Source organism: Podarcis erhardii (assembly GCF_964252035.2).
Source record: "Podarcis erhardii genome assembly, chromosome: 14".
Taxonomy (NCBI): Eukaryota; Metazoa; Chordata; class Lepidosauria; order Squamata; family Lacertidae; genus Podarcis; species Podarcis erhardii.
Genome location: NC_138503.1, coordinates 51,653,560 through 51,673,378, shown reverse-complemented (window position 1 = coordinate 51,673,378; position 19,819 = coordinate 51,653,560). Strand labels below are relative to the sequence as shown.

At 45.4% G+C, this 19,819-nt stretch overlaps 1 protein-coding gene, 1 long non-coding RNA gene and 1 pseudogene across 3 annotated transcripts in view; 1 reads left to right on the top strand and 2 right to left on the bottom strand.

The window, feature by feature from the left end:
• Positions 1–224: 224 nt before the first annotated feature.
• LOC309329313 (large ribosomal subunit protein eL27 pseudogene) lies at positions 225–1,479 on the bottom strand (annotated as a pseudogene). The gene has a single exon. The product of its transcript is annotated as a large ribosomal subunit protein eL27 pseudogene (transcript).
• Positions 1,480–7,794: 6,315 nt separating this feature from the next.
• Positions 7,795–9,948, top strand: LOC309329360. The gene is made up of 2 exons (XR_014151073.1): positions 7,795–9,257; positions 9,415–9,948. It is a non-coding gene; the product is annotated as an uncharacterized lncRNA (long non-coding RNA).
• LFNG (LFNG O-fucosylpeptide 3-beta-N-acetylglucosaminyltransferase) overlaps positions 9,577–19,819 on the bottom strand; it is a 35,633-nt gene continuing 25,390 nt past the window's right edge. The window contains exons 3-8 of the mRNA XM_081839968.1: positions 18,593–18,692; positions 16,667–16,820; positions 15,355–15,440; positions 14,411–14,576; positions 12,008–12,093; positions 9,577–11,091 (exon numbers count right to left, since the gene is read on the bottom strand). Of these exons, the coding sequence (XP_081696094.1) occupies positions 11,025–11,091; positions 12,008–12,093; positions 14,411–14,576; positions 15,355–15,440; positions 16,667–16,820; positions 18,593–18,692 (659 nt within the window). The 3' untranslated portion in view covers positions 9,577–11,024. The remainder of the gene's footprint in view (positions 11,092–12,007; positions 12,094–14,410; positions 14,577–15,354; positions 15,441–16,666; positions 16,821–18,592; positions 18,693–19,819) is intronic.

The following is a 19,819-nucleotide window of genomic DNA, read 5'->3' as shown; positions in this document are numbered from 1 at the left end:
GGTTACTGAAGCAGTCGCCTGTATTTTGCTGCCTCTGCTTCCTCTTGTTTCCCCTGCATTGAACTTCAGATGGTAGAACTCCTTAGAGCAGGGACCCGTCCTCCATAAAATGGGTGGCTCACCTTTCTTGGCCTGTGTGAGGTATATTTCCTGCTGACCAACCCTCTGCACTGCAGTGCTGGATGTTTTCTCCCGCTCTGGAGGGTAGGACTCGAACCAAGTAACAAAAGGTGAGATTCCAACTAAACATCAGAGCTGTTTAACAGTGGAACGAAATCCTTCAGGAGGAGGTGGACTCAGTGGGCGTTTCAAAGCAGAGGTTGAATGGCCCTCTGTTTTGGATGCTTTAGCTGAGATTCCTGCATTGCAGGGGGTTGGACTAGATGACTCTTGCTGTCGCTTCCAACTCAACTATTATATGTGGGCATGGGGAAGTGTGCCCTGATGCACAGCATGTCAAAGCTCATGATTTTGTGGGGAGGCTTCTCCCAAGTCATAGTGCCACAAAAACCTTCCCTGATGCAATGGCTGCAAATGTGGTACCTTATAACTCTTCCATTGTGGGCTCAGTTGCCACAAAGGTGTGTAATGATGACCCATCATTTGTAGGGAAAGCCATATTGATCGGGTTTTGTTTACCGTATTGACAGTGAAAGTGAAATCGACCGCCTTACCTGTTCAGGATGGTTAATACTTCTCTTGTCTGCATTCAAAAGATGCCTGGATCGGTCCCCCCCCCATTGTTCTTCCCCCCCAAAAAATATTTATTGGTCCAAATGCATGCCACTCAGAATCTGAGCTTCTGGAAAAACCACTTGTTCTTGCCTGTCTTGTATATCTCCTCAAATTTCACTCTGGCCTCCCGCTGGGCTTTACGTTTCAGCACTGAGTCCCTACAGACATCCTTGTTGACAACAGTCTTGTCAAGGGGAGTATCAGCGGAGTACCTGGTAGGCATCAAATGGCTGTAATTGTAGATCTTCACAAAGGACTTGATCTTGGAATGCTTGGCAATCTTCTTGCCCATGCTTGCTGTCACTTTGCGTGGGTTACGATTGATGCCGGCCATCAGAGCGTGGCTGTAGGGGCGGTCAGAGGTGCCATCATCAGTATTCTTAACAATAACAGCTTTGTGTCCGGAGTAATGCCCACTGAGGACAAGGATGACTTTCCCTGGTTTCATAAACTTGGAGCTGCAGCGGCGATGGCACCCACACCCTATTGTGGGACCCTGACCCAGTGAAGGTGCCCAGGGTGCAGTGATGATGTTTCCGGATATGGAATATCCAGAATATCTGCATTGCTTTCCCTGTCTGCCCCTCATGGTGCAGGCAGCCCTCCCCGATTGTGCTAGTTGGTGCTGGTGGAGTTGCCATCCAAAGCAATTGGAGCACATCAGGTTAACCAAAACTTAAATAGCCACACTGGAACTAGAAAATAATGCAGGTTTTTTTTAAAAAGACACAAACAAGGAACAAGTGGGATAAAGGTAAAAAGGCCATTAGGTTCAGTCGTGACCGACTCTGGGGTTGCGGCGCTCATCTCGCTTTCTTGGCCGAGGGAGCTGGCATACAGCTTCTGGGTCGTGGCCAGCATGACTAAGCTGCTTCTGGCGAACCAGAGCAGCGCACGGAAACGCTGTTTACCTTCCCACTGGAGTGGTACCTATTTATCTTGCACTTTGACGTGCTTTTGAACTGCTAGGTTGGCAGGAGCAGGGACTGAGCAACGGGAGCTCACGGGGATTCGAACCGCCTACCTTCTGACTGGCAAATCCTAGGCTCTGTGGTTTAACCCACAGTGCCACCCACGTCCCTTAACAAGTGGGATAGCAGGTAGATTAACCTGGTTCTGTGAAAGGAGTCCATCTCTGCTTTTTCCAGTTGCTATTTGCATTCGGCATCGATCCTATCTTGTTTCCACAGCTTGCAGCTGCAGACCATAATGCTATCTCTGCTTACTCACATTTCAAGTGTTCGTGTCACACTGCTTCCACCAGGTGGCGGCAGCACCCTATGTGTCCCCTGTAAAATTTTAAGCACCTCCAGGAAAAAACAAAAGAGAGCCTTGAAGCAGTGACTAAGGAATTCATGATAGCAAAATCTGTTGTCAGCTAGAATCCACTTTGTCAGATGCATGCATTGTTATACTGAGTTGGTGTAGGAGAGAGAGAGAGAGAGAGAGAGAGAGAGAGAGAGAGAGAGAGAGATTGCATGGGCGGGGAAGGGGTGAATTGTAAGCTGTGACATTGAAAGGAAATGAAATGTAGAAAAGTTCAGGTGTTATATTCACACACACACACACAGCCAGTTATGTTGATGATCCAGACATCCTGCCATTAACACATGCAGCGTGATAAAAACCCACTGCCTCCATCCAATTCAACCAGTCTTTTGAGGTGATGCAAGAGTAATTCTAGCTATTTTGCTGTAGCAGCAAAAAAAACCAAAAAAAAAAAACCCTGGAAAATAACATTGCAAAGAAGGATCTGCGCCAGAACTTGGTTATTTCTCTTTGTCGTTGGAGGCAGGTTGATTTTCTTGATGTGAGGGAGCGTTTCCCACACTACTCTGAAAGGTATAGTCTACTCATTTTGCTGTGTATGTAAATGATATCTTAATTTCTACTTGGGATGGGAAACTAAAGGAACTGCAATGCCAAATGTCCTGACTCGAGATTAAGGTAAGGGGACAGTCCCCAGATTTACAAATCAGTCCCCATACAAAATCCTATCATTTCTACTAAAAAATGTCCCTGGATTCATTGAAAAAAATCTGGTAACCTTAGATTAAGGCCCATATCATTCACTGAAACTTACAGTCTGAGTAAGAATGTACACAATCAAGTTCAAGTGTTTGAGCCGGTGTAATACTTCTGCAATTTTATCAAACATCTCATATCAATAACATACATATTACACATCATCACCCCCTCCCTCTCTTTGGACTTCCCTCAGCTTCCATTTCTGATTTGTTGTCCTCCTTATTATATACTGCTGATTTTTACAGTCCACCATATTATTCCTTCATCACATTAATTGTTCTCTATCAATAAAGGTGTGAATGTTTATTTAAATCCTACCATCGAGTCAATGTTCTTTTTTTGTTTCTGCAAATATAATATAAGAGGTTCCCACTCTTTTTCAAAGTCACTGTTGTCCTTTTCTCGCAGTCTAGCCGTCAGTTTTGCCAATTCTGCATAATTCATCAGTCAATGCTTCAAGCTTTGCTCAGCTGAAAACATTTACTCCTCGCCCACAACACACAAATTTGGTGCTGGTTAGGGTTTTTTCTTCTACGCTCCAGCGTCAGGTCGGGGCCACAGACTTGGTCACAGATCATTCTTCATCTTCAATGGAGATGGACACAAAACAGCTGGGTGAGTGGGATGGCTTCTTCGTGGACGGTGTTCCAACTGCGGGACGGTGAATAGTTTACTAGACATGATCCAGCCGCCAAGGAATAGAACGTGAGAACCACAACTCTGTGACCTTTGCTGCTTCTCCATTCAGCTGCCTCTTGGACTGCCTTTCGTTTTCCTCCCAGCAAGATGGGAGGATTTCATCCCTGTCACTGTGCTTCTCTCATTGCCATTTCCAGGCGCTGCTTTTAGAGACAGAGGAAGCCACCTTATACTGAGTCAGTCCATTGCTGCAACCGGCTCAGCACAGTCTACACTGCCTGACAGTGGCTCGTCAGCGTTCCTGGTTCTTCCTGGAAATGTCAGAGATCGAACCTAGGACATAAGCTTAACATGCGTCAACAGTGTGATGCAGCAGCTAAAAAGCTAATGCGCTTCTAGGCTGCATCAACAGAAGTCTAGTTTCCCAATCAAGGGAAGTAATAGTATCACTCTATTCCAGGTCAGATCACACCTGGAATACGGTGTCCAGTTCTGGGCGCTGCAATTTAAGAAGGATATTGATAAACTGGAATGGGTACAGAGGGGGAGGACCAAGATAATCAGTGGTTTGGAAACCAAGTCTGACGAGGAACAGTTGAGGGAATTGGGTATGTTTAGCCTGGAAAAGAGGAGACTGGGTGGCCATCTGTTATGGGTACTTTAGTTGAGATTCCTGCACTGGACTAGATCATCCTTGGGGTTCCTTCCAACTCTCCAATTCTACAATTCTGTGACCTTCTTGTCCCTGTAAAAGAATGCAGTAGAAAAAAACATAGCTTCTGCCCCCTGCTTGCAGACCTTGTGTGAACTATGTTTGTTGTGACGTCTTTTCTGACAACTAAAAGCAATACTTGAAATTGGTGCTTTGTTTAGATATATATTCTGCCTTACTTCCAACATGGAAGTCAGGGCAGCATACATGTGACCCCTAGGAGTGTTGCATGGCCTTTTTATTCCAACTTAATTTTAAGTCTCTTCTGAATGCCATACTTCTCTTGCCATGTTGCAATTCTATAGCGTTGATTCATCATTCCATAAGCAGCCATGGCTACCATTTTCTTTTTCTTAATAGAACCTTTTCTGCGGCCATCTTCTACTTTGGTATCTATGTCGCATGCTTTTTTTTAAAAAAGCTTCAATTTAAAAATAAAATTAAATTAAAGGCTTTCATCTTGCAGCTCTTTTCTGGGACAGGACATCCTGTTTACTTGTAATGGCTCCATACAGACAAAGATTTTGTTTCTACTTCATAAGACCCCTTTGGGCCTTTCCTTTGTAACAAAAATAAACACGCAACTTGAAGTATTGTCCAAAACCTCTGTAGAATTGTTTTGCAGAGATACCCATAGGTGGCAGGGTCTACATGTTCCACCAGTGCATGGATGGTTAAACAGGACTGGCTTCTTCTGACAGTTGGGTGTCAGGATCTTAGTAAGTAGACCAACAAAACCTTGGCTACAGCTTGGCCAAAGCTAAGCTGGTTTCAATGAAATCAAGGCAAACAATATGTGCTCAGTAGGGAGAAATGTGGTTTTGATTGCATTTAAGGATAAACTTACCTAAGTTGCAAATCTCAGACCATGCCGCAAACCAAAGCACAGCTATCCTTTGAAATTTGCACTGCTACAAATTTCGCAATGCGTGTCTCCACCCAAACGATGCGTACAAAAATGCATTAGGAGAAATTGCTTGCAGAAAATAAGTGTTTTAATCAATGTGTTTATTGGGGCAAATTTGTAGCAAAATGCTGACAAATATTCTGAAGGATTTCTTTTTTAAAAATTGTAGATTGTAGTGGCAATGTGGAAAACTAGTTTCAGGATGCGGAAAAACTGGAACGTAAAATAAACTAAAATTGGTAGTCGCCCACCCTGCTTCTGACTGTATGATGGTCATGTATTGGTACAACTTCCCCGTTTTTCTTGTAGGGGACACTAAAGCAGGGCATGGGGCACCTGTGGCCTTCTGGTTTCTACTTGACTGCAACTCTCCTCTTCCCTGATCCCTGGCCAGGCTGGCTTGGGCTGGTGGGAGTCTCCCCAGCAACACCTGGAGGGCCATCGGCCCCCACACACCTCAAAGCTCTTTTTAGGCATTTTCAGTACCTTGCACAGCAATTTCATGTGCACTGCTTTCAAGTGTAAGCTGTGTTGCACCTCAACTTGATGCTATGACTGGGGATCAAACCATGAGAGAGTGGAGGCATCCCTTGGCCAGTGTCATGTGTGGTTCCTGAAGGGCATAACTGCATCCTCAGGGAGTGAGATGTGAAATCTTGATACATGCATTTATTTATTCCCTTCTGTTTATTTTCTACCTTTCTTCTGGAGCAGAAACCAAGGCAGAGTCCATGAGCTTCCACGCATTGACCAGGCCTGGAGCTGCTTAGCTTCAGCAAGATGATGGACATCATGTGCTGCCAGACTGTGTACCCTTTGGGGTATAAGAACTCTGCTGGGTCATGCCAAAGGCCCATTTAATGCAGAGGCTAATCAGATGCCCACCAGCAAGCCTTGAAGCAGGACCTAAAAGCAATACTATGCATGTCAGTCCTCTTAAGATAGCCTGCCCCTTCACCTGGAGGTTCTCTATAGCCATCATGACCAATTGCCATTGATAGAGCTGTTCTGCATAGCTGAAAGTATTAGTTTAGGGGTTAGCTCATGGATATTTGTATCAGGAAATTGGAGGTTGACTGGCACTGGAAGGCCAGAGCACAAATCCCAGTCCAGCTGCCTGGCAGGATGGCTTAAATCTCGCTCAAGAGGTTTGCTCTTTTGCTCTCTGTAGATTAATGCTTACTGCCTCTTGAATACATTGTGAGGTCTACTTCTAATGTGAGCCAAAGGTAGATTTTTCCAGGATATACTGCTGTTCTGATAACACTGCTGGCTAGCCATCAAATCTGGCTCGCTATGGGACAGAAGATTTATTCCAGAGGCTGCAGCCGCTGGCCAGACAGTGATGAAAAACGGCTTCCTCCGGTGGCAAGCACCCAACCCTCACTGCTGGACCGTGGAGAGCTAGCCCAGCCGTTATCATGGCTGTTCTGGGTTGCTGAACCATTACAAAGCAAACAACAGGAGCTGGCTTTTCCCAGCCAGAGTCCATATATCATCCCCAGCACCACCCCACACGCAGACCATTCCACTGACATGCGAGAATGAAAGTGTGCTTTGCAGCATAATGCAATAGTTTCTTATGGGTGCGATTTTTTATTTTTATTTTTTTTACTTTTAAAGGCATTGCAGAGAGTCTCAGTTTTAAGGGAACACACATTGGCTACTGCCAATCCATACACCCAGAATGGGTGTCTGAAATGAGCTCACTGTGCTTGTGCCTCTGTGTGCGCATTGTTGTTGTTTTCTACCAGTCTTTAGCTGAGAAATGAGAGCAGAGGTGGAATGTGGGGTTGGGGGACGGCACCAGAGTTTTGCCCCAACTCACAGAAGTTTGTAGGACACATAGCATGGAGAATATAGATTTTTCTCTGTGTGTTGTAATAGCAGAACTTGCAGGCATCCCATGAAGCTCAACGTTGGACGAGTCGGGATGGATAAAGCAAAACACTTATTCACACAGGGCATGTAGTTGAACTGTGGAACGCCCTTCTGCAGAAACCAGTGGTGGCCACCAACTAGGATGGATTTGAAGAAGATTATATGTATTGGTGGAGGAGAGAGCTAGCGATAGCTACTAGTTGTGATGGCTCTGCTCTGCCCCCGCAATTGGAGTCAGCAATACTTCTGAATACAAGTTGCTGGAAATCACAGGAAGGGACCGCCTCTCCTGATCTGCCCCGCAGAGGACCTTAAGGTCCATGAATAATCATAGTTTAGAGGTCCCGGGCACTAAGGAAGCCAGACTATCCTCCACCAGGGCCAGGGCCTTCTCAGTGATGGCTCCGACCTGGTGGAATGCTCTGTCTCATCAGACCAGGGCCCTGCAGGATTTAACTTCCTTCCGCAGGGCCTGGAAGACAGAGATATTCTGCCTGGTTTTCAATTTGAACTTAGCCTGATCTTTTATTTCTCTTCCTTCCCTCCCTCTCCCCTTTTTATGAAGATTACCTGCTCTGGGATCCCACAGCTAATTCTGCCCTGGTCTCCTCGCTGGCCCAAGTAGGACTAATTTAGCCAGCTAGCCCTGGTGATCATCTAATGTTTATTGGATGGATTTCCCCCCTAAATTGATTTTTTTATTCTGAATGTACTGTTATTCATGTTTTATAATGTATTTTATGCTGTTTTTTGTTGCATCAATTAAGTGTTTTAAATTTGCCGCCCTGAGCCCGGTTTTCTGAACTGGGAAGGGCGGGGTATAAATAAAATGTATTTTTATTTATTTATTATTGTGCAAATATGGTATTATTCTGTAAATGTAACAGTGAAAGTAGCTGTGTGCGCACCATTTATTAGGAGGAGATGGCGGTCCATGTGGTGTAGCAATCTGTGGCTGGGCTATCAACTGAGGATGGTTGGGCTACAAATGTGGACATATCGGTGAGGCCCATTCAGAACTAGCGGGCTGTAAGGCAATTGTGTCAGATTCTGAGTGGCATCACTAGGTCAGGATCCCAGGAGGCGGTAAGAACATGTGGAGAATGAAGACAAGGAATCCCAACTTCTTCCTGATCAGTCAAAGAAAAAGGGAGCCATTCTCCACCCCTTCGTATAGGGCAGTAAACATGGAGTAGGAGCTAATGGCTCCCTTTTTCATTCACCCACCAGGAAAAAAGGCACTTGTTCCCCCTTACCCCCACCCCAGCTACTTCTGACCAGGTCTGTTAAGCACAGGAAGATGGTGCACACCTTGCCTGAGACCCTCTGAAACCTAGAACCATCTCTGCTTATTGCACCTTATTTAATGTAAAGAGATAAAATGCAGGCAAGGCTCTTGCCAGGTAAATGAATAGGTACAGGCAGCCCGATATTCTAAGCTTACAATAGAGTCAGATATTTCTCCTGTAGGTGAAATATCTGCTGCAGTCCTCCAGCCACTAAACCCCCCCAAAAATGTTCCTTCTCCACCTCACCACTGGCTGGGACCCTGAAAGGCAGTACTGCAACACTGTGTTGCAGCTTCTGTTGTTTGGCCACTACTCTCATTACATCTTGCAACAAAGGATGTGTGATCTTATTCCCTACATGCGCCACACACAAAACACCACAGTCAAATGACATTAATCAGCCGAAAAACTGCTTTATTAACAGCAAAAGAAAGGATGGTTACCACAGTTTCCATGGTAACAATCAGGTTTAATTCCCTGAGAACATTTGTCCTTGTTATATCCCCCCCTCTATTTTCCTCATTTAAAAACACACACAACATACATACACACACCCCAAACAAATTCCCAGATACTGGGACATATAAATTAAGGATAAGTGATAGTCACAAAAGACGCCCTGGCCCTCCCCATTTCATTTTTTTAAAAACAGATTTTATAAAATTATTTTTTTCCTGATCCACAGGAAAAAAATATTTAATAAAAAATCCACAATTTACAAAAGCTACACAAAAAGGGCACAGTAAATAACACTGTTGCAATAAGATATTTACAAACACTACCCAGTGTGGGCCAATTCTTTTTCCTTCCCATTTGGAATGGAAGCTTACAGTTCTCTGAACGTGCCCAAGAATCGAGGAAGCAAACACTCCCCTGGTTTTTGCACAAGAGGCTGGACACTTGCGTACGAGTGTGTGACCTCTTGTTGAGCGCTTGGGCTAGAGCAGCAGTCTCCGCATCAAGAGGAGAGACAACCAGGTAAGATGTTTTTTAATCGCCCCTGGAGATGATGCTCCAGAGGAAACGACAGGTGGACAAAAGATGTTGCACTGAAGGGAGAGAGAAGGTGAAGGCATGCGAATGTCCTTGCTAAACAGAAGTCACACAAAACCAGGCCCACAAAGGTTTTCATCGCATATGAGAAGGCATGGCAGAAAAATAGTAATTCATGCCACTTCTCATTAAACCGTAAAGGAAAACCTTACCCGTTGGGTAAAGTTAAGTCACTTGTATGGAATTCACAATCCTGCCTAAGACCAAGTCCCTATCAACAGCCCCAGACTTCCTTCCAAGTAAACGTATACAAAATTCTGCTGCTAAACATTACAGTGCTTCAATAAAGCTAACTCAGTGTTTCTCTAACTTGGGGTCCCCAGCAGTTGTTGGACTACAACTCCCATCATTCCTGGCCACTGGTCCAGATCACTAGGGAGGGTGGGAGTTGTAGTCCAACAACAGCTGAGTACCCAAGTTTGAGAAACACTGAATCCTACACCTGTTTACTTCCAAGGAAGTCCCTGCCATATTCAGTGGAGCATAAATCCTCGTGCAATTGAGCTGTAGGCAAGGAAGTAGAGTTTGCCAAGAGGCTGAGTCCAGACTTTCTCCCTTCAGTGCAACCATAAAAGCTGGGAGTCCAAGGGACCAGCTCTAGAAGCAACAGTTCAGAAAACTGAGCATTATATGTATAAAATACAGAACACACTCACTCACTCATTCACTATGGAGAGGGGGGAAATTCCAAAAAAGGAGCATTTTTTAAAAAATTACAAACTTTAGTTTGTAAACCTTCATCTGAACAGTTATCCGGAGCCTAATAAGCAGGGAGGAACAATTAAAGGGGCGTTTAGGAATCCAGGATGGAGAGGGGAAGGGCAGTGAAAGGTTTGAGGCAGGCGCAGGGAACCCATGGAACCCCAGATATTGGTGAACTACAACTCCCATCAGTACTGGCTATGCTTGCTGACCGAGAGTTGTAGTCCAGCAACATCTGGAAGGCTGCAGATTCCCTGCACCTGGTTTAAAGCAACAGGTGGCTAGCCTGTGGTCCTACAGGTGTTGCTAGATTCAGTTCCCCATCATCTCTGCCCATTGGCCATGTTGGCTGCTGGGCTTCTTGGTTGGGAGTTCAAGCACATCTGGGACATGGCCATAGGTTCTCTGCCACCGATTTAAGGCATACCCCAGCTCAGTGTTTGGCACTTGGGAAGCACCCAATTGATCGTTAATGGGTGAGATCTATGAAGATGCTCAGTTTTTCCCCATGAAGTCCATAGGTTTTAATTTTGTTTTTTCCCTTTAGTGCTTTAACTCTGGGCTGAATTGCACCCTGTGTTTTTGTTCATTCATTCCAACACTGCTTTTACAAATTCAGCAGCAAGGGAGCGGGGGGAGGGGGGAACACAGCAGTAATGGTGATTGTGGAAAAGCAAACAAACAACTTCTTACAAGAACATTGCAAAGCAATATTCAGAAATGCCCAGGCTGGTTTCGATCAGTTTACGCCTGTACAAACAGCCAGAACCACTCACCTAAGAAATGAGGGTTGTAAGGGCAGTTCCTTCTTGCCCAGAGTAAAACCCGCTTGCCCCATCAACAGGGGCAAATAGCAGGGGGAGCCCAAAAACGTCTCAGCATCTCAGGGCCAGATGAGAGAAGAAGGGGCCGCACAGCAGCCTATAAAACACATGCACACTGTGAATTAACCACAGTAATTAAGCGCCAACAGCCTCACAGCAAAGGAAACAAACACACACGCAAATGCACAGGTCCCACGAGCTCTTCGGATACCGGGAAAACTCGGGACGAGGTTAAGAAGGGGACGCTTTGTCTCTTAGTAAACTGCATTGCGAGGGCACCACGGAGTGTCCGGATAGAGCATACAGTGGACGGTACGGAACCTGCGAGAGAGAGGAGGAGAAGGTATATCAGCGACATCCCAAAAATTATAATCCCCATCATCAGTGGCACAGTATTGATTAGGGCTGTAACGTTTAGCCAGGGGGTGGTTCAAGCAGGTTTAAAACCTGCTCTCGGATGATAATCAGGGGCACCTTTCTAATTATAGAGCAAGTTATCTATAGCTTTCAGATCCAGTATTTCCCCTTTAAAGAGCTCGTGGTTCTTTGTCTCTCTCCCCTGCCCTGTTTTATTCCTGACAATCACCTTTTGAGGTAGGTTAGGCTAAGAGATTTGGCCGCATTCACACCCTACATTTAAGGCGCTAGGATACCACTTCAGGCAGCCATGGCTTCCCCCCAAAGAATTCTGGGAGCTGTAGTTTATCAAGGGTGCTGAGAGTTGTTAGGAGGCCCCAATCTCTTCCCAGAGCTATTTAACAATCAATTCCTCTCCCAGAGGAACAGTAGATCTGGGAGAGGAATAGGAGCCTCCGAACAACTCTCAGCACCTTTGATAAACTACAGCTCCCAGAATTCTTTGGGGGAAGCCACAGTTGCTCAAAGTGATATTCTAGTGCAGGCATAGGCAAACTCTGGCCCTCCAGATATTTGGGACTACAATTCCCACCATCCCCAACCACTGGTCCTGTTAGCTAGGGATGATGGGAATTGTAGTCCCAAACATCTGGAGGGCCAGAGTTTGCCTGTGCCTGTTCTAGTGCTTTAAAAGTGTGGTGTGAATATGGCTCGTCTTTCAGCCGAGTGGAGATGGGAAGCTCTTCCCTAACTGTCCATTTCTCCTTGCGTGTCGTGTATATTTTCAGATTGCAAACCTGTGGACAGGGACTGTTTCAACTGATCCACATCTCTAAACAAATAACTAGTATGCATGGGGGGGGGGACACCTGCTGCTCACCTGGACGGATCCTCCTCCACGGAGAAAGCTCCCTTGATATGGATGGAGTTCCTCTTGTTTTCAAACATCCCATAGCTCAAGGTCACCTGGGCAGGGGAGAGAGAGCACACAAAGATTGACTTGATGAAATGACGAAGGAGCTCGTATGTCCACTTGGCTGAATTAAGATCTTTCTCTCAAGACTTAAGGTTCCCGACATGTTGGGAACAAAGAAAGAATACATCTGGAAATCTTCGGAGCTTTAAATATATATAAAGTAATAATAATAATAATAATAATTTTATTTATATCCCGCCCTCCCCAGCCGAAGCCGGGCTCAGAGCGGCTAACAACAATAAAAGTAACACAGCATTCTAAAATCAATTCAATTTAAAATCAATTCAAAATCAAATTAATGGCAGCCATTGGGCTAGAGTTCTATGAGGATTACAGAAGGAGGGGGTCAGACTGTGCCTTGGCCAAAGGCCAGGCGGAACAGCTTTGTCTTGCAGGCCCTGCAGAAAGATGTCAAGTCCCGCAGGGCCATAGTCTCTTGTGACAAAGTGTTCCACCAGACCGGGGTCACGGCCGAAAAAGCCCTGGCTCTGGTTGAGGCCAGTCTGACCTCCGTGTGGCCCGGGACCTCCAAGATGTTTTTTTTTTAAGACCGTAAGGTCCTCTGTGGGACATACCAGGAGAGGCAGTCCCGTAGGTACGAGGGTCCTCGGTGTATATATGTTTAAAGCTCCTAAGATTTCCATGTGTCTGTCATTCATTCATTCATTCATTCATTCATTCATTCATTCATATTCTCTCTCTCTCTCTCTCTCTCTCTCTCTCTCTCTCTCTCTCACACACACACACACACACACACACACATTTCACAGAAGGAAAAACTGATAGGAAGTCCTTCCCCCAAATAGGCAAAACGCCTGTGCCAACCACAAAATGTAACACAGACAAAATAACAACCCCTCCAGCCCCTGCCAACCAAACAAGAGCCAAAAGAGCTTAATTAAAAAAATTAAAAATAGTAATGAGCAAGGGAGCTAGGAGGGCATCATGGTGTGTCTGAGGGTACCACGCTGCCCACAGTTGCCATGCTGTGGGTCCCAGTTTTTAGACACTGGACCCCTGTGATTTAAAGCAGCACCACTGAAAACTTCTGTTTGAGGACAATTCTGACACAGTGCAGCCACAAGTAACCAAACAATTAAACACCTGGGTTGCAAACAATTGTCAGTAGTATCCAAGGCAACACAATGACCAAGTACAACACTTTATGACCACTGCTCCATAGATATTGTTGTTATAGAAATCCATTCACCATATAGATGGGTTTATGAAGCATTTCTGTATCCTTCTGCTGTGCTGAAGAAGAATTCTATGAAACAGTGGGTATATCCGGAATCACTGTTCACTACGTCTGTTTGCGGACCACTTCAGCAGCGTTAGACGTCATATAACAAAGCTTTACGGCTTGTTTTCATCAGATAAGAATCTGACCCATCGCTTCTTTCAGAGACTTGCATAGTCCACAAAGACTTTCAGAGACTTATAAGACTTATGTTTATTTGGTTCTATGTTTTCAAGAGAATCCATCAAGAGTGCACATTTAGTGACTTTCAGAGATTTATAAGATTTCTGTTTATTTGGTTTCTCATTGTTAAGTTGTGGGTGAACATATCAGACGACACAGCGATTCTTCAAACAGCTCTTGTTTATTCACAGGCCAGAACAGAACTGAACTGAAGGATTCAGTCAGCCTGCTTATATAGCGCTCCAGTACAACGTAACTGTAACAATTTTCTAAAACTATCCAATCACTGAACGTCACTTTTGATCCCTTATTTGCATAACTATCTACAGTATCCCCCTGTTGGCCCAGGATGAGAACTTCAGTACATAACACTCATATTGTTCAATGTTTCGTATAGACATTATAAAGAGTTTATATTGATATTGCATTGTTGTACTTGGTCTTCGTGTTGCCTTGGATATTACTGACAGTGCAGCCATGAGCAGCGCGCAAAGATGTGTGCACATGCCCTACCCACACCCTGTGCTCACAGTTCCCATGTAACACGACAACTGGAATAGGCAGGAAGGAGCGTAGATATTGTAAAGCACCGTGGCATTGGGGGCGGGGGGGGGGTGGAGAAAGCCCTTGGCTCACACAGATTGCCATTTTATTGTAATATGTCTCAGGCATCTTCAGGGTACACCTAAGCATTTCACAGCTGAATTTTCTATTTTACTTTGCCATAGCTTTCCCCCCCTACAGAAAACAATAGCATTATTGAAACTGCCCTCAAATTATCCACACCTGGGAAGGGATACACTGGCAAGACGGAAAAACTCAAAAGGGGTACGCAATCACACGTAAGTTTGGGAAACACTGGTCTATTATTTCTCGTTTTTTACCTGAGCGTGAATCTCTGTCTTGGGCACTTGGTGAAGGTTCTCTAAATGAGAATGGAAGAGATTACTCCGAATCAGCTTCACGCCCAGCACAGATTCTATGATGTAGCCGATGGTGCAGTCGTCTGGGAGGCGAATCTTTTCTGCGGTGCTCATGAAGTGTCCGCCACTGTAGAGGATTGTGGAAGAAGCAAGACTTTGGTATGGTGGGGGACTTAACAACGGGCAAGGCTCCCTAACGAACATAGGAGGAGAATTGCTTTCCCCCACCCCAATTTACCAAAACCTTATTTTTTTAAATATGAAAAATAACAAAAACCTTCAATATTACATACAGCTTTTTAAAAAAATATCTACAGGCACCTCCAGGGGCAAAGGACTTGCAGGGGAACCCAGAATTGAACCCTCACATAAGCCGGGAATTCCCCTGTACAGTCGTACCTTTGATCTCGAACGCCTTGGCTCCTGAACAGATCGGCTCCCAAACGATCGAAACCCGGACGTGAGTGTCCTGGTTTTCGAACGGTTTTCGGAAGCCGAACGTCCGGCGCGGCTTCCGATTGGCTGCAGGAGCTTCCTGCAGCCAATCAGAAGGCACGCTTTGGTTTCCAAATGTTTTGGAAGTCGAACGGACTTCTGGAACGGATTCCGAGGTACGACTGTATAAAATTTATTACACGTATAGCACTTAAGAAAATATTAGGTGCTTTATGGGTGTTAAATAGTAACAAAAATAATTCTAACAACTGCAATAAAAAGGAAAGGGGTGGGCTGACCTCTTTCTTAGGTGGCCCCCCCCAAAAAAAATATCCCCTGACCCACCAATGTGTTTTACATTTGCAAGGTGGGAACGAGCACTCATGTTCATGGCCAGCTAAGGCATAAATAGTAGTGATCCGAGAGCTCAGGGTAGCAAACACAGCGTCCTCCAAATGTCAACCGCTCACCTTGCCCAAGGGCTCATCTTTAGCGCCAGCCCACGGCTGATGCAGAAACCAGCGCCCCCCGTGGCAAACCAGAAGTGGACTGGATGCTGTGTGGAGCAAGAAAAGGGTCAAGAGTCAAAATCAATCCGGAAGAAAATACTGGTCTAGAGAAAGTGGAATGTGTTGGGTATTTGTGGGATGTGACACACAAGTAGCAGTCAAGTACAACATTCCTTGTTTTCCTAGAGTGGACATGCAGGGGGAATGTTTGGTCCAGTCAGTCGAAAACTTCCCATTTCCTCCTGACTGGGACATACTTCCTTTAGCATGTGACTAGAGGTGGGTGTGACCTTACCTGTCTAGGTAACAAAAAGGACAAGGCACGCAGCAGTACCCCTCCTCCTTAACTTCCTCCATCGTTGGACCAGCAGATTTTTAGCTAGAGATGCTCTGTTGGCTCAGCTTTCAGCCAACAGAGGACAAAGGGGCTATCTCCATATGGGACAGACCCACATGTATATGTAACTAAGTCTGCCTTCAGGGATCCAACTGTGAACTGATGATGTGAGTAAACTTCTTTTATGTACTTTATACAAGATTGTGGCGTGTTCATTCTTTTAAGAGGGATATAAGGGAACTTAGTAAAGGTAAAGGTAAACCTGATCGTTAGGTCCAGTTGTGGACAACTCTGGGGTTGCATGCTCATCTCGCTCTATAGGCCGAGGGAGCCGGCGTTTGTCCGCAGACAGCTTCCAGGTCATGTAGCCAGCATGACTAAGCCGCTTCTGGCGAACCAGAGCAGCGCATGAAAACACCGTTTACCTTCCCGCCAGAGCGGTACCTATTTATCTACTTGCACTTTGATGTGCTTTCGAACTGCTAGGTTGGCAGGAGCAGGGACTGAGCAACGGGAGCTCACCCTGTCGAGGGGATTCGAACCACCGACCTTCTGATCGGCAAACCCTAGACTTTGTGGTTTAGACACAGCACCACCCGCGTCCCATAAGGGAACTTACCAGGAACATAATAGTGAAAGGCTTAAGCATGCAACCAGCTATCTGTTGTACGTTTAAAAAGGGGAGTGTAAAACTCTGCTAAATTATAGAACTTGCTAGTGAAAATTAGGAAGGATATTAATAAGCAATATATCCTCTCCTGCCTCCCTGAACATTCCCACAGGATTGGTTTTTTAGAATAATTTTCTATAGATACCTGACAGTTAAAGAATCAACTATATAAAAGTGGTATCATAGTGCTTTAAATGTATGAGGAATGCGAATGTGGTCTAAGTGAAACAGCCTTTTATTTTTCTCCAGCTCCCCTGTTCGCTTACCATCTTGTTCTCGCTAATCCTCTCCGTGGCCTGGATGGGCCTATCCAGGCTTGGTTTTCCGATGTAGATGTCTTGCGTGTGAGGATAGCTGGAGAGCAGTTTGATCAGCGCTCGAACATTGACATAATTGTCATCGTCCATGTGGCAAAACCACCTGATGCATCAAACGACAGCAAGAGGTGAACAGGTTAAGAGGGGGCGAAATAAATTCAACTTCGGTTTGTCATGAGTTGACCAGGATTCGTAGCCAAAAGGCATTTCCAAACTTTAGCGCAAAACAGGAGTGTCTTAGCTTTCTTTATTTTTATTGCTGGGATTAAATACATTCCAAGAATGAATCATAAAAGACAAAAGAACAGAAATATAGACATTTTATTTCAGATTTGTAAGCAAATTTGGGGACACTCCTTTTCACAGGCTTAAACATCAGCCTTAAGAACCAAACCGAATTATTTCCTTTTGCATGTTTACACCAGGAGTCTTAATGAATTCACAATCGATTCCAATTGCTATATTTTCCTGGGTTGGTACCGATGAAGCTCTAACTATTTATAGGTAAAACAAAACAAATTCCTTCCAGTAGCACCTTAAAGACCAACTAAGTCAGTTCTTGGTATGAGCTTTCGTGTGCATGCACACTTCTTCAGATACACTGGACTAGCAGTGTATCTGAAGAAGTGTGCATGCACACGAAAGCTCATACCAAGAACTGACTTAGTTGGTCTTTAAGGTGCTACTGGAAGGAATTTGTTTTGTTTTGACTATGGCAGACCAACACGGCTACCTATCTGTAACGGTATTTATAGGTATTTATATATACAAACAGTTTTTATCTAAACAGGAACTGGTTGTTCTGCCTATCATGAGGCAGCTTCATGGGGCAAAAAAGTCTCTTTTCCCAGGTGTGGGCAACTCAACTCCTTAAACAGGCATGGCCAAACTTGGCCCTCCAGATGTTTTGGGACTACAACTCCCATCATCCCTAGCTAACAGGACCAGTGGTTAGGGATGATGGGAACTGTAGTCCCAAAACATCTGGAGGGTCAAGTTTGGCCATGCCTGCCTTAAAAGGACCCTTTCCTCAGCTGGTTAGCGATGGCAACCCTTATCTAAGGTTGCAATTTTTTAAAATGCTTTTACTGGTGGTTTTAATTCTGAACATCACTTAGGACAACTAACTGGGAAAGGGACCTATCAAGGATGCAATAAAATTTCACTACAACCGAGGCTGTGATCCACCTACCCTAAAAAGCTTACACACTACATTCAGTTGGGCAATTTCAGAAAGAATTAGCAGCTTAGGAAACTGCCATATTCAGAGCCAGACAACTGGTCCATCCGGCTCAGGACTGTCCAGTCTTCCCAAAATCTGGTGTCCTCCAAAGGTTCTAGCCTACAACTCCCATAATCCCTGACCACTGGTCCTGTTAGCCTGTTTAAGGTTGGCTTGGAACTTATGTAAGTTGCACTCCAGAACATCTGGAGGACAACAAGATGAGGAATAACTCCATTAGTAGAGTGTGAGGCTCTTCATTCTCAAGGTCATGGGTTCAAGCCCCACACCGGGCAAAAAAAGGTCCAAATTTGCAGAGGGTTGGACTAAGATGACCCTCGTGGTCTCTTCCAACTTTAAAATTCTATGATTCAAGCCAAGACGTAGGAAGCTGCCTTATACAGAGTCAGCCCATTGGTCCCTCTATCTCAGTACTGCCTGCACAGAGGACAATTCTCATTCTCACCTGGAGATGTCAGAGTTTGAACCTGGGACCTGCTGTTTGCAAGGCAGATGGTCTGCCCCTGAGCTATAGACCCTTCCTGCCTAGTTGGAGATCCCTATCAGCCTGCAGAGCACACCCTCTACATTGCCCCTCCTTACACTGGCTTTACGAAGTTGCCTTTCCCCCACAGCCCACTCCCTGTGCTTACTTTCTCCCAGATTCGATGAACTTGTCGTATTCCACGGCCATTTTGCAGGACAGGGCTTGGCGGCTGTGGGCAGCGGAGCAGTTGGTGTTGATGACGTTCCCTGAAGGAGAGAGGAGGAAGAATGAATGGGAGGATATGGCTTGCCTGACAAGTTTGTGCCTTGCTTGGAAATATGAATACGTCAACAAAATGCATCGCAAGAACACAACCACAACCCTACTAACATATAAAGCTGTTTTCTGCTGAATCTAACCACTGGCTCATTCCCTACTCTGCCCTGTTACCGGATCCTTTTTAACTAGGTGTACTGGGGGACGCGGGTGGCGTTGTGGGTTAAACCACAGAGCCTTGGACCTGCCGATCAGAAGGTCCGTGGTTCGAATCCCTGCAATGGAGTGAGCTCCCGTTGCTCAGTCCCTGCTCCTGCCAACCTAGCAGTTCAAAAGCACGTCAAAGTGCAAGTAGATAAATAGGTACCACTCTGGCAGGAAGGTAAACGGCGTTTCCGTGCGCTGCTCTGGTTCGCCAGAAGCGGCTTAGTCATGCTGGCCATGAGATGAGCGAGATGAGCGCCGCAACCCCAGAGTCGTCCGCGACTGGACCTAATGGTCAGGGCTCATTTCATATTCCTGCATTGCAGAGGGCTGGACTGGATGACCCTCAGGGTCCCTTCCAACTCTCCAATCCATGATGCAAACATGGGCCTCCGTGTGAGAAAACCTTCTCCCCTCATATTCCCACCCCAGCAGGTCGCTAGAAGAACCTGCAACTCGAACTTGAGTTTGTTTATCTCCTTCTCCCTCCCCTCCACTTTCTTTTTGTGCCATGCCTTTATTTTTTTTAAAGACTAGAAGCCTGCCTTTCTCTCCCCCCTCCCCTTCTTCCCTTTTAGTAATTTATACATTGCTCTGGGAGCCTTTTTTCTGGCTGAAGAGCAGGATAAAAAATTCTTTGGATAAACAAATGTCAGGGAAGAAGGGATTACGGGCTACATCTAAAGGCTGCTAGGCTGTTTCACTCCACTGAGTGTTAACTCAGAGAGGGGGAGAAAGCCTTCCATGCAAACTGGGCCCTCTTGGGCTGGGGGAATGCTAAGGAGAGGCTCTCATCTGCCTATTCAACCAGCATTTTCCCATCAGCTGCCACCTGTTACTCTCTGGGATGTCTTGAGGGGAATCATGAATAGAGGCATTAGCATAAGAATAGACTGATCTGATCCAGTCTCCC